Genomic DNA, 13656 nt, shown 5'->3' on the forward strand with positions numbered 1-13656 from the left:
GTATTGAAAAGGTGGAAAGGCGAAGGCTTTTCTCAAGAGTTAGATAAGAACAAAATGATAGATTATTGTAACCGTTGGTGGCCTGAATATGAGATTGGGGAAGCGGGATGGCCGATGAATGGTACACTGGAATTGGAGATAATGGAATCTTTGATGCAATTTTTAAGGAGGAATGAGAAATGGGATGAAATACCATATTTAGATTTGTTTTTCGTTTTATATCGGAAAGAAGAATGGCAAAAGGAGTGTGGTATTTTGGTTTTACAGATGAATGATGAGAGCGGGTGTGTTGGATGTAAAGAAAGAAAGGAGCGTGATTTATATCCCCCGATTGAGGAAGATTTGTCCTATTGTGTAGCACCTCCGAGGGGTCCGGTTGTTCCTAATGTACCTTTTCTCCCCCTGCTGACATAACTATAAAAATGGGGTCTAGCGAGAGTGATACGGATGGTGAAAAGAGTGAAAGTGTTAAAAGGACTCCGTTAGCAGAGCGGACTCGCCAAGGAAGGAAGGGGCAGAAGGGGCCACAGTTAATTGCACCGTTAAGGGAAGCTGTGGGACCACAGGGAGAAAGGATACTTATAAAGGTGCCTTTCTCTCCAGGGGACTTGGTATTATGGAAACAATCGGCTGGTAGTTACCGAGAGGACCCTGAAAGAGTAGCAAGGGTGGTTAAAATGGTGATAAAAACTCAGAATCCGGACTGGAATGATTTACAGGTATTATTGGATACTATAATGGATTCCACAGAAAAGGAAATGGTTATTAAAGCCATGAGAGAAAAGGCTCGTGAGGAGATTAGGTTGCGACAACTAAATGAAACAGTTGATCAATTGGTGCCAAGTGAGGAACCCAGGTGGGATCCAAACTCTACGGGAGGAATAAGGGCTGTAAAACGATATCAGGAATTGTTGGTGGAAGGAATTAGAACAGGAATACCTAAGACTATGAATTGGTCTAAGCTGTATTCGGTCAAGCAGGACAAGAATGAGTCTCCGTCTGCCTTTTTGGAACGATTAAAAGACATGGCTCGGAAGTTTACTAATTTAGATGTAGAAGATCAATCAGGGAAACTTCAATTGGCATTATTGTTTTTTAGGGCAATCACAAGAGGATATTAGGAAAAAGTTACAAAAGCTGGAAGGGGAGGATACTCGGAATTTGGATAAAATGCTGGAGGTAGCATGGAAGGTATACAATAACAGGGAAAAGGAAACTGCAAAAAGACAACAAGCTAGTATTTTGGCTGTAATGCAACAGACAGGGGCAGGAGGAAAATTCATTAGGGGACGAGGTCGGGGAGGGGCTAATCGTGGACAGAGGGGGATGATGAGAGGTCGGGGAGGATTTGGGTTTGCACCTAACACGGGGAGGTTGGATCCAAACCAGTGTGCATTTTGCCGACAATTGGGGCACTGGAAAAATGAATGCCCGGTTAGAGGGGGTAATATGGGATTAGTAGGGAATACTCATGTGGGAGGATTTACGGGAGGACCAGCAGAGACTGCTCGAGCACTAGTTTTGAGAAATTGTCAGAATCAAAGCTGACTAGACCAAGGTTTAAGGGTAGTTTTAGAGATAAATGGGAAAGGTCAGGAATTTATGGTAGACACTGGAGCTACATATTCTGTACTTAATAGACTATTAGGACCTTTGAGTGACACAACTGTACAGGTGGTGGGGGCAACAGGGAAGCTAGAGGAACAACCATTTTTACAACCTTTAAATCTTAGGTTTGGGGGGAAGGAATTAGATCATCAATTTTTGTATATGCCAAATTGCCCCACACCCCTTCTTGGCAGAGACCTATTGTCCCGACTTAATGTGAAAATAATATTTGAAAGGGGAAGGGTGAAATTGGAGATACCTGAGGAACAAATAGCAGGCATTTTTGTGATTAAGGAAGTGGATGCCTCTCCTATTCCAGAAGAAATTGAGCAGGCTGTAGTACCCTGGGTGTGGGAGTCAGGGGTCCCCGGAAAATCTAAAGCTGCCCAGCCAGTAAAGGTGGAACTAAAGGAAGGGGCCCGACCAGTGAGGGTAAAGCAATACCCCTTGAAGCTTGAGGCAAGGAGGGGAGTAGCCCCGTTAATTAAACAACTTTTGGTTCAAGGAATATTACAGGAATGTGAATCGGAGTATAATACTCCCATTTTTCCAGTGAAAAAGCCCAATGCTAAATATCGTTTGGTACAGGACTTGAGAGCTATTAATGAAATAGTAAAGGACATACATCCAGTTGTTGCTAATCCTTATACATTGTTAACATCTGTATCGGAGGAGTTTAAATGGTTCTCTGTGACTGATCTTAAAGATGCTTTCTTCTGCATCCCACTGGCAGTAGAGAGTAGGAAATATTTTGCCTTCGAGTGGGAAAGTCCTGATTCTGGGAGAAAGAGGCAGCTTACGTGGACCAGACTCCCACAAGGGTTTAAGGTCAGCCCCACTATTTTTGGAAATCAACTGGCCAAGGAGCTGGAGGAATGGAAGACAACCCAGGTAACAATATCTCCATCCTTGTATGTAGTCCTGCAGTACGTGGACGACATTTTTCTGGCCACTAAGGAAAGGGACATGTGTGTGGAATTAACAATTAAATTACTTAATATGCTTGGCCAAGCAGGGTACAGGATCTCTAAGGAAAAGGCTCAACTGATCAAAAATAGCGTTATTTATCTCGGTTGTGAGATCACACAAGGGCAGAGACGTTTGGGAGTTAACCGAATAGAGGTAATATGTGCTATTCCTTTGCCTCGTAACCATCAGGAATTGAGATCTTTTCTAGGAATGGTGGGATGGTGTCGACTGTAGATCATGAATTTCGGTCTCCTAGCCAAGCCACTGTATGAGGCCTTGAAGCAGCATCGGTTGGAATGGACGACACAACAAAAGAAGGCCTTCCAGGAATTGAAGCAGGCACTGAAAGAGGCCCCAGCCCTAGGACTCCCTGACCTGACCAAGGAATTCCAGTTGTATGTAAATGAGAGGCAAAAACTGGCATTGGGGGTCCTCACCCAGAAGGTGGGATCATGGAAGAGGCCAGTAGGATACTTCTCTAAACAACTGGATTCGGTAAGTTCCGGGTGGCCCTCGTGTTTACGAGCCGTGGTGGCAACAATAATCCTTATTCAGAAGGCCAGGAAATTGACTTTGGGGGCAAAAATGAAAGTGTTCGTTCCCCATATGGTCATGGCTGTTTTGGAGCAAAAGGGGGGTCACTGGCTATCATCAAGTCGAATGTTGCAATACCAGGCTATCCTGAGAGAACAGGATGATATTGAAATAAAGACTACTAACCATGTTAATCCAGCAGAGTTTTTACGCAGTGACCAGGAGGCTGGGGGACTGGTGCACGATTGCGTGGAGGTAATTGAACAAGTGTATGCCAGCAGACCCGACCTAAAGGATGAACCATTGGAAGAACCTGAATGGGAACTATACACTGATGGATCCAGTTTTGTCGAGAATGGGACTCGCTATGCTGGGTATGCAGTAGTAACATTGGATCAGGTAATAGAAGCAAAGGCTTTGTGACCTGGAACTTCGGCCCAGAAGGCAGAGGTGATTGGACTCACCAGAGCCCTGTACTTGAGCAAGGACAAAAGGGTTAATATCTGGACAGATTCTAAATATGCCTTTGGTGTGGTTCATGTACATGGGGCGTTATGGAAAGAAAGAGGGCTTTTGAATTCACAGGGAACCAACATCAAGCGCCGGGAAGAAGTGCTACAGCTACTGGATGCGGTACATAGTCCCAAAGCAGTTGCAGTAATGCATGTTAAAGGACATCAGACTGCGGAAGGAGAAGTTTACAGAGGAAATCGATTTGCTGATGTTACAGCACGGCAAATGGCACGGGAAGTATGGACTCAAATGGCATTGGTACCTGTAAGAACAAATCCGGCTACCCCATACCTGAATCAGGAGCCCAAATATTCAATAGAAGATGGAAAACTAATAAACTTGCTAGGGGCACAGAGGAATCAACTCGGGTGGTATGTTACACCAATGGGACAAATAGTGGTACCTACTCCCATAATGAAATTTATTTTGGAATCAGAACATAATAAATGTCATTGGGGGGCAGAAGCATTGGTAAAATTTTTGAAGAATGAGATAATCTCTAATCAGATATTAACAATGGCAAAAAGAGTTAATGCAATGTGCCCAGTATGTTTGAAAAATAATTCAGTAGTTAGGAGACAACTACAAATGGGAAAGTTGCAAGTCGGGCCACAACCGGGAGATTAGTGGCAAGTTAATTTTTCCGAATTGCCTAGGGCACAGGGATACAGATACTTGTTAGTGTACGTATGTACGTTCTCAGGGTGGCCGGAAGCTTTTCCATGTAGAACTAATCAGGCTAAGGAGGTGGTAAAAACCTTGTTAAAAGAAATAATACCCTTAGGATTGTCATCAGATAGGGGTCCGCATTTTATAGCCGGGGTAGTGCAGGAATTAGCACGAATGTTAGATATAACCTGGAATTTGCATACCCCCTGGAGACCTCAGTCTAGTGGGCAGGTGGAAAGGATGAATCAAACTCTGAAAGGACAAATCAAAAAGATTTGCCAGGAAGCTAAACTGCACTGGCCTCAGGCTTTGCCTTTGGCCCTACTCAGGATTCGAATTAAACCAAGGGAAAAGGTAGGCGTAAGTCCATATGAGATACTATATGGCAAACCATATCATGCAACTGTATTAAAAGGGGAGGTACATGTGAGTGGGGATCAGGCAATTGCAGAGTATGTTATGTCACTTAATAAGATCTTGAATTCTTTAAGAAATACGTTACAGTGGAATAAACCGCTCACGCTGGAGAACTCTGTCCACGACATTCAGCCTGGGGACCAGGTGTACGTCAAGAAGTGGATTACGGATCTGCTACGGGAATCATGGAGCGGACTCCACCAGGTGATGATGACGACCTACGCGGCAGTGAAAGGTCCAGGGGATGGATGCTTGGATCCATTACACCAGGGTAAAGAAGGCACCGTTCCAATGGGAAACACAGATAGTGTCTCCAACCCGAATGATCTTCCGCGCAAAGCCGCCTTCTTAATTATATTGCTGCTAGTAATCATGAGACTGGTACCCGTTCAAGGGTCTATTTTAGTACAGGTTAAAGGAACAAAGGTTACAGCCATGGAAGGGATGGATGTTTAATTAACTTGTGTTATGTTTCACAGCCAGAAAGTTGAGGCCGGTGAAGTTATTGCAATATGGCAACGGGGGGCTGAAAGAAGCTGAGGCAAGATAGAAGTCGGTTGGGATCAGGATAAACAACAAGGAAACACGGTATACTGAATATTACTAAGGTAACCACAAACGATACGGGAGAATATACATGTTTGGTCAAAATACTGGATAGTTTTGATTACAAAAGAGTGAGTATGAGGGTTTTGCCATGGACAGGGGATCGTGCTGGGAGGAAGCAAAATAGGGAACTGACCTAGGACAGAGTAAAGGACGGGACCAGCTGGTGGGAGAAGGGAGGCAAAGGTTGTGGGTGGTTGAATGTCACTAATTCTAGAATAGGAAATGCATGGTGGAGGCATGACAGAATGATGTCATCCTCACAGAGACACGGTAGAAGGAGAAGACGGGAGGCTAATGATACAATAGAACGAAATGCTGAGCAGGAAAACCTAGTGGTAAGATTAATTAGAGATTTTGGGATCATGCAGAACGTGACTGAAATAACAGCTTGTCTGCCATTACCACAGGCTGCAGGTGAACCAATTCCCTGGGGAATAATACCGGTAACCAAAATCATTCAAGAATGTTTCATGGTCCTGCCAGTCAGTTCCCAAACAAGTAGAGGTATGGAGGGATTTGTGTATGACCATTCGGGCTATGACTAAAGAGGAATGTGAAATGAAACCCAATCATTATGGTTGGATTCAAAATACCAGGAGGTGTTTGATTGCAACCCCAGTAGATGAGCCATGCAATACAGTACGAATAAGAACGAAATCCCAATGAAATGAGTTGGCAGAATATCACACAGAATTTTGACACCTGGAAAAGTTTGGAAGACATTGATGGGGACCCAGTGTTTTGGAACACTATAATTACCTTGGGGAAGTACAATGGTGCATCCAATGGTCAGGGGTAAAGAATCAGTCACATTATAGGGCCATCATCACGTCTACATCTTCCCGAGAGTTCAGACCGCAGAAAGAGGATTGGAATTGTACTGAGGTTTTTACATGTGATACACCGGAAGACCGAATTGGATTGGTACCAGTGAAAATGGCATTAAAATGGGGATGTGAGTGTAGGGGGTATAATCACACGGTTAGCAGAGAGTCCATGGATGGACCTATAGATTGCAGATATACTACTGTGCACAGTCCTGGAAATCTAGTTTGGGTGTTGGGACACGGACAGTGGACCACACATTTATCTTTAGATGGATCAGTAACACAAATTACCCTAGGGGTTCCCACATTGTGTCCATACTGGAAACAGAATAGATTGATTCAAAGGAAAGGACTCAAAAAGAGGGAAGAATCCCTAGAGGAGCAGTGGCATGAACCTGGCGCAGGAGTACAATTTGGGTGGATATTAGAGTCATTATTCCCTCCGATATCAACATATCGAAATAGGGAAATGCTCAACAACTTGCTAGGACAGACAGAAAGATTGGCAGCAGCTACTAAGAAGGGATTTAAAGATCTAAATTTGCAATTGCAAGCTACATCAAGAATGACCTTACAAAACAGAATGGCATTGGATTTGCTACTGTTAAAAGAACATGGAGTTTGTGGTTACCTGAGTAGGAGAGTAGATCATTGCTGTGTACACATTCCAAATGTTACACTTGAAGTGGAGAAAGATATTTCCCAATTGGCAGAAGTGGAAACAAAAACCAAGGAAATTGAAAGGGAAGCACAGCATAATTGGATAGGAGCAGTATTTGATTCTTTGGGGCTTCACCTGTCTGGCTGGATTACTTCCGTTATACAGTATGTACTAATGCTTTTGGTATTTTTGGTGACTATATGGATTGTATATAGATGTCTTTTAGGTGTGATCGAAAAGGAAAAGAAGCGATCTCTCCGGTTGCTGAAGGTGATGACCCGTGGGCGGCAGAACGAAGAACATCCCCCACCTGGTTATGAAGATGTTACTGTCAATATGGTTGGTTGAGCATCCTTGCAGCAGGACTGAAGGATGCTCAAAAGGGGGGAAATGTTGGAAAAGAAATGAAATTTAGCAAAATGTTTTATTATAGTTTAGTTATGAGTTTTGTGTGAATTGGTTTGTTAAAAATAGTTTTGTAGCCGTTGATATTATGTGTTGAGTTCTGTGTAACCTTTGCAAGTAGCCTTAGGAACTCAATAAACTTTAAGCCAGGGTAGGAGAGTAACAAGACTAACCAGTTTGGGGGATAGTATAAAATAGGACAAGCAAAAGATTTATGATTTTGCTCGTGAACTAGGGAATGTATTACAAGGGTCCATAGTTTGGCAAAGGGCCACTGTTTCTTGGAGACTTTGTTATGAATTGCATGTATATAAAAGGAAAACACCCTTGTGTGAATTTCGGGGCTCGGTTTTTGGGGACACTAGTCCGCAGGCCCCCGGGCCCTTCAATAAAGCACCGCACAAAACTTATCCGAGTTTTGTGTCCTTTATCAATCGGGCAACATAATGAGGGCCATGTTTACAGCACATGTCTTAACCCGCTATGATTTAAAATGTATTGTGACCATGTTGCTGTCACCTACAGAATACACACTGTGGGAAGGGGGTGGTAGTGTTTACTAAATCAATTAATAGCAGACTATGCTAATAATAAGGCAAGGGCAGGACTGACAACCAACCATCTAGCTGGAGAAGGACAACACAGCTGACCAGATGATCAAGCAACAGGTATTCCCACAGAAGTATTGGATGATAATGATATGGCTTTGAAAGCTTTAATCCATTTATCGGATGGTAGCACCCTCACTTTGGATTACCTTGGGTGGCTGCAGCTAAAGCTTTAGGACAATTCAACCATCTTGGGTGCCTGTTAAGTAAGCAAACCAATGCTACCTCCCACACATTGAGTGGCCTGCTCTCAGACATAGAGACCATCAGACATGCCACCTTGCAGAACAGCGATAGAGTTTTTACTCTGGGCACATGGGCATGGCTGTGTAGACTCTGAGGGATGTGTTACATGAACCTCTCCAGCCACAGCGAGTCAATCCAAAAGAGCATTCAAGTATTGAAGGAAGGGTTCAAGAATCTTCAAGTGGAAAACAAAGACTGGTTCAATAAACTCTTCCAATGCAAGGGACTAAAGGGTTGGATTATATCTAGCTAAAACAGGACTACTAATTCTCATAGTGGTTGTTGTATTGTTAATTGTCTCATTTTTGTTTGGATGCTTTTAGAAAGTCTTAAAAAATTCTTTCCGTTTCATCTTTGTTGTAAAACAGAAAGGGGGAAGGTACCCAACACAGGCTCCTCATGGACTCCTTGTAGGAGAGAATTGGAGGCCAGGATGGCGCAAAAACCTCTCAGAGACTCAGTGTGGGAAGGAAAATCCTTAAAAGTACCTAAAAGCATTCTTAAATCCAAAATGTACCTTAAAACCTTGAGTATCTCAAAGCGTTAAGGAGCCCTACTGAGTGTCACTACAAAGCTCTCCAGGGACTCGTTAAAGCAGATAATTGGGGCTGTGATTGCACAAAACTCTAACAGAGTCTCTATCAAAAGGGAAACTCTAAGTACTGTAAAATAACTGAAGTAACCTGAAGTAATAATGAGCCCCACTGAGTGCTGTTACTGAGAATGCCTCTCCAGGGACTAATTAGAGCAGATAATTGGAGGCCATGATTGCACAAAGCTCTCAGAGACTCCAAGGCAAAAGCCAAACCCAAAGTCCTTTGAAAAACCTGCAGTCCCTGGGAGCATTCAGGAGCTCCCAGGGTCATTCCTGAGCAAGGCTCCCCAGGGACTCCTTCCAGCAGATCCTTGAGGCCACTGGGATGTGGGCTAGGGGGGATGCTGAGGGCAGGACAAGGGGCTGACAGTGCCCAGCCTGGCTGGGGCTGTACCAGGAGGCCCCAGGGCCTCAGGACAAGGTGTCTCCTCACAGCCCTTGGTGGCACAAATCCTGCTGCTGTGGCCCAGGGCACCAAGACTTGGCTTCTCTTTGTCCCCACCTGTCATCACTGCCTCCAGTTCTCTGCTCTTCCTGGGGCCTGGGGACACTTTCTCAGTCGTGAACCTCAGTGGGACCCATTAAAAGTGCAAGAAAGTTTGGAGTTGGATTCTGACTTGGAGTTCTGGAGAGGTTTCTTCAGCTCCCTCTCAGGGACTGATGTTCAGGGCCTGAGCACAAAGCCCCAGAGGCTCATTAAAGTCCTGGTGCTGTGCTGCTGAGCTGGGCTGGGCTCCTGGCACAGAGGCAGCTCCTGGTAAGCAAGAAGAGCTTCAAAAGCACATTTCTCTTGATGAGCAGCTCTTCTGCCAGCCCAGCAGGGCTGGGGCACTGCCTGCAGCCAGACCGAGCACAGCACAGAGGCACAGAGAGCTTAAATCAGTCAGGGCTGGGAAGGTGCTGAGAAGTGCCTGGGGCAGAATCACTGCCAGCCCTTGGCACAGGAACCTCTGGCTGCAGGACAATGCAGCTGCAGCTCCTGGAGGCACCTCCTGAAGCTGGAACATCCCAATGCCTACAGACTCTGTGAGTACAATTTCTGGTGCAGGGGAGGTGAAATGCTCATGAAGGTCTTACATGCTGAGGGGTTCTGATCAGTCATAGAATATTTCCATGTCAAGGATTTTGATAAAATATACGAAATTTCTTAAGACTTAGCATTCACTTTCCTACTATTGGAGAATGGCAGGGACGGGAGGTAAATAATAAAGGATGATTATAAATTTTGACAATTGCCTGTAATATCTGACCTGGTAAATTTAGTGATCAATAGGTTCACAGGAGATCCCTAATGAGCTTTCTGCCCCTCCTCTGCCGATAGACAGCACCAGCATCACCTTTGCTAGATCCATCAGGCTCAGTCTGAGCTGTCCTTTCTCCAAGCTGCAAACAGAACCTGCCCCCAGCCAGTGCCCTGCAAACAGGCAGGGTTCTGTAAGGCCAAGGAGAGGGCACAGAGATTTGGGGTCTGTGAGTGCTGGCAGGGAGAGATCAGGCACAGGGAAATACCTGCAGGAGGAAAATCTCCAGGAGTCAGAGAGAAGATCAGGCAATGAGAAAAAACAAAACCCAGCAATGCTGTTGCAGGGAGAGTTTAGAGATGTCCACAGGATCCCCTCCAGTGCAGCCTCTTCCTCTGAACAAGCCCCCTCTCTCCTGTGCCCCAGCCAAGCCTCTGCCCACAGGGCTGGGGCTCCAAGGCGGGCAGCCCCTCCAGTGCAGGCAGAAGTGCAGCAGAGCCGTGGGGCAGCTCTGCAGCCCCGGGCCCAGTTCCCTCTGCAGAGCACAGGGCTGGGAGCAGCTGCCCGGCCCTGGGGGCTCTGGCAGGGGGCACAGCTGGCTCAGGGTGATGCTGTCCCCAGTGCCCGGCTCTGGGCAATGCTGTCAGTGCAGGCAGGGAAAGGAGCTGCATCTCCCTCATCCAATGCCATCATGAGGACACTTGGGAGTCTCCCTGAGATTTCAGTCCAAGTTGGGAGCTTCAGAGCTTCAATCCAGGATACAAACCTGTCCTAGAGCGTCTCTGAGTTATAAGATTGATGGGGAAAGGCAGAGGTGTTCTGACACTGAAAAGGCTACTGGCTTCGTGAAATGAGCAAGATGAGTCCTTGGCTAAAAACATGGAGTGGGCTGTGGTGGATCCATCTGCTCTCAGCAGGACCTGGTGACATTTTAGGGGAAGCATGGGAAGGTTATCACCCTCCACCTGGAAAGTTTAAAGTCCAAAGAAACTCAGAACAGGTCAGAATGAATGACAATCTCCCCTGGTTTCCTCTCATCACTTCGCCTCCCAGAACTTGCTCTCTTCTCCCTGCGTGGAGTAGAAATGCAGAGGGTTTCTGATATCCAAGAACACAAGGAGAGATATGGGGGAGCCTCTAAAGAAAACCTCAGTACTCAAAAACCAAAGATTGTGTCTGTTTTCCAGGGCAGGGTATATGGGAAATGGCTTTGATTTTTATTGCAACTATCTCCCCTAACTCTTCACTATCTATTCCTCCATGAACAGGTCCCCAAGTGCAGCCCCAGCAAATGCCCAACAGCAGCTCCATCAGGCACTTCCTCCTGCTGGCATTGGCAGACACGCGGCAGCTGCAGCTCCTGCACTTCTGCCTCTTGCTGGGCATCTCCCTGGCTGCCCTGCTGGGCAACGGCCTCATCATCAGCGCCGTAGCCTGCGGCCACCACCTCCACACACCCATGTTCTTCTTCCTGCTCAACCTGGCCCTCAGCGACCTGGGCTCCATCTGCACCATTGTCCCCAAAGCCATGCACAATTCCCTCTGGGACACCAGGAACATCTCCTACACAGGATGTGCTGCTCAGCTCTTTTTCTTTCTCTTCTTTATTGCAGCAGAGTTTTCCCTCCTGACCATCATGTCTTATGATCGCTACGTGTCCATCTGCAAACCCCTGCACTACAGGACCCTCCTGGGCAGCAGAGCTTGTGCCCACATGGCAGCAGCTGCCTGGGCCAGTGCCTTTCTCTATTCGCTGCTGCACACAGCCAATACATTTTCCCTGCCCCTGTGCCACGGCAATGTCCTGGGCCAGTTCTTCTGTGAAATCCCACAGATCCTCAAGCTCACCTGTTCACACTCAAATCTTAAGGAATTTGGGCTAATTGTGTTTTCCATCTCTTTAGCATTTGGCTGTTTTGTGTTCATTGTTTTCTCCTATGTGCAGATCTTCAGGGCTGTGCTGAGGATCCCCTCTGAGCAGGGACGGCACAAAGCCTTTTCCACCTGCCTCCCTCACCTTGCTGTGGTCTCTCTGTGTGTCAGTACTGGCATATTTACCTACCTGAAGCCCCGCTCCATGTCCTCCCCATCCCTAGATCTGTCAGTTTCAGTTCTATACTCGGTGGTGCCAGCATCCCTGAACCCCCTCATATACAGCCTGAGGAACCAGGAGCTCAAGGCTGCAGTGAGGAGACTGATGACTGGAGGGTTTCAGAAACATTAAACTGCTGGCCAGATTCAGCAAATGACTTTTAATAAAACTCATCCTTGCTACTTCTTGTTGGTTTGGATGTGGGTTTTTTTCCCTTGTTTAATTTTTCATACTATCTACAAAGAAATGTCATTGTTTCTGCCATTTCTCATTGTGTTTCTCTCCAGCTCCCCTGTGGCCATAGACTGTGTCAATGAGGGGCTGTCCTCCTGAAGGCTTTAAAAGACCTAAGGGGCATTCAAGCAAAGTTTTCTTCAGTCATGCCCTTTTGTAGCCTTCTCTGGAGCTGCAGCAGCAATGTCTGTGTGCAGAGCTGGGGGCAGATCAGTGCTGGCCCAGCAGCTGTGCCCAGCAGCAGCAGCACTTGGTGTTGCCAGTGCTGCTGCCGTGGCCCTGCCCCGCTGCCCTGGTGGCCCTGGTGTTGCTGCAGGGCCTGAGTGCTCTCGGGGCTGGGCACAGCCCTGGGGGTGGCAGTGCTGGGGCTGCAGCAGGGACAGGCCATGGGCACGGCTGGGGCAGCGCTGACGCCTCAGGCCAGGGCCTGGGGGCTCCAGGCTCCTTGCCCAGGCTCTCTCAAGAACACACCCAGGCCAATGCTCAGCACAGAAAAGCCCCGTGAGCAGCCCCAGGCTGGCCATGGGCAGGCTGGGGGCAAACAGCATGGCTGGGGTTCTGCAAGGGCCCTGGGACAGACGGGAAGGAGCAGCAGAGCAGGGGGCTGATCCATCCCCAGAGCGCTGGATAGCCCAGGGCAGCGTCCCAGAGTGTCCTCATGGAGCTGTCAACAACATCCCCCCTCTGCAGCCCTGGCCTCTCCCGCAGCTCACACAGGTGCCCCATCCTTGCAGGCACAGACACGGCAGCACAGGCTCAGCAGCCCCTGTTTGCATTGCACACAGCAGGGGGAGCACCCCCATGCTGTTGCTGTGGGGACATGAACCTGAGGGAGCACAAATGCCATCAGCCCCTGGGGCCAGCAAGGGCTGGGGGACTCCAGGGAAACCCGTCAGGTTTGTTGTGGCCTCTGCAGTCAGCCAGAAAGTTTGTTCACATCAGCTGGGAGTTTCCTGTTGGACTGCAGACGCTGTTGCTCAGAGCCAGGGCTGCTTGGCAGCCACCCCCAAAATGCCCTGAGCATTTCCTTGGCTTCACCTTTGCTTTCTTTCCTTTTCCTTATACAAATTCCTTCCCATTGCCCAACCTTGTCCCCTCCCCTGCAAACAGCCCATCCTTGTTTGCCCTTTCCTCTCTGGCCCCACTCCCCATTGCAGTTCCTGACTTGGCACCATGGGAACGTCCCTTGGGCAGCAGGATCATCCTGCAAGTGCTGCAGGAATTGTCTGCACGCTCCTACAGTGCCTGGTGCCGCTCCCTTGCCAGAGACACATCAGGCCACGGGGGCACATCTGGGCTGCTGTGTCTGGCTCTGGGGCTCCCTGTTCTGGGCAGTGAGGAGGAGCTGCAGAGGCTCTGCAGGACTGACAGGATGGGCTTTGGGGCTGGCAGGAGAAGCTGAGGGACCTGGGCTGCTGGAGCTCCTGA

The 13656-nt window shown here is 47.6% G+C and overlaps 1 protein-coding gene across 1 annotated transcript; it reads left to right on the forward strand.

Moving 5' to 3' along the window:
- The first annotated feature begins 11193 nt into the window (after positions 1 to 11193).
- Positions 11194 to 12126, forward strand: LOC135461148 (olfactory receptor 14J1-like). Its single transcript, XM_064738134.1, has one exon. The coding sequence runs from the start codon at positions 11194 to 11196 to the stop codon at positions 12124 to 12126; it is 933 nt and encodes a 310-aa protein (XP_064594204.1).
- The last annotated feature ends 1530 nt before the right edge of the window (positions 12127 to 13656 follow it).

Source organism: Zonotrichia leucophrys, unplaced genomic scaffold (assembly GCF_028769735.1).
Source record: "Zonotrichia leucophrys gambelii isolate GWCS_2022_RI unplaced genomic scaffold, RI_Zleu_2.0 Scaffold_194_90597, whole genome shotgun sequence".
Classification (NCBI taxonomy): Eukaryota; Metazoa; Chordata; class Aves; order Passeriformes; family Passerellidae; genus Zonotrichia; species Zonotrichia leucophrys.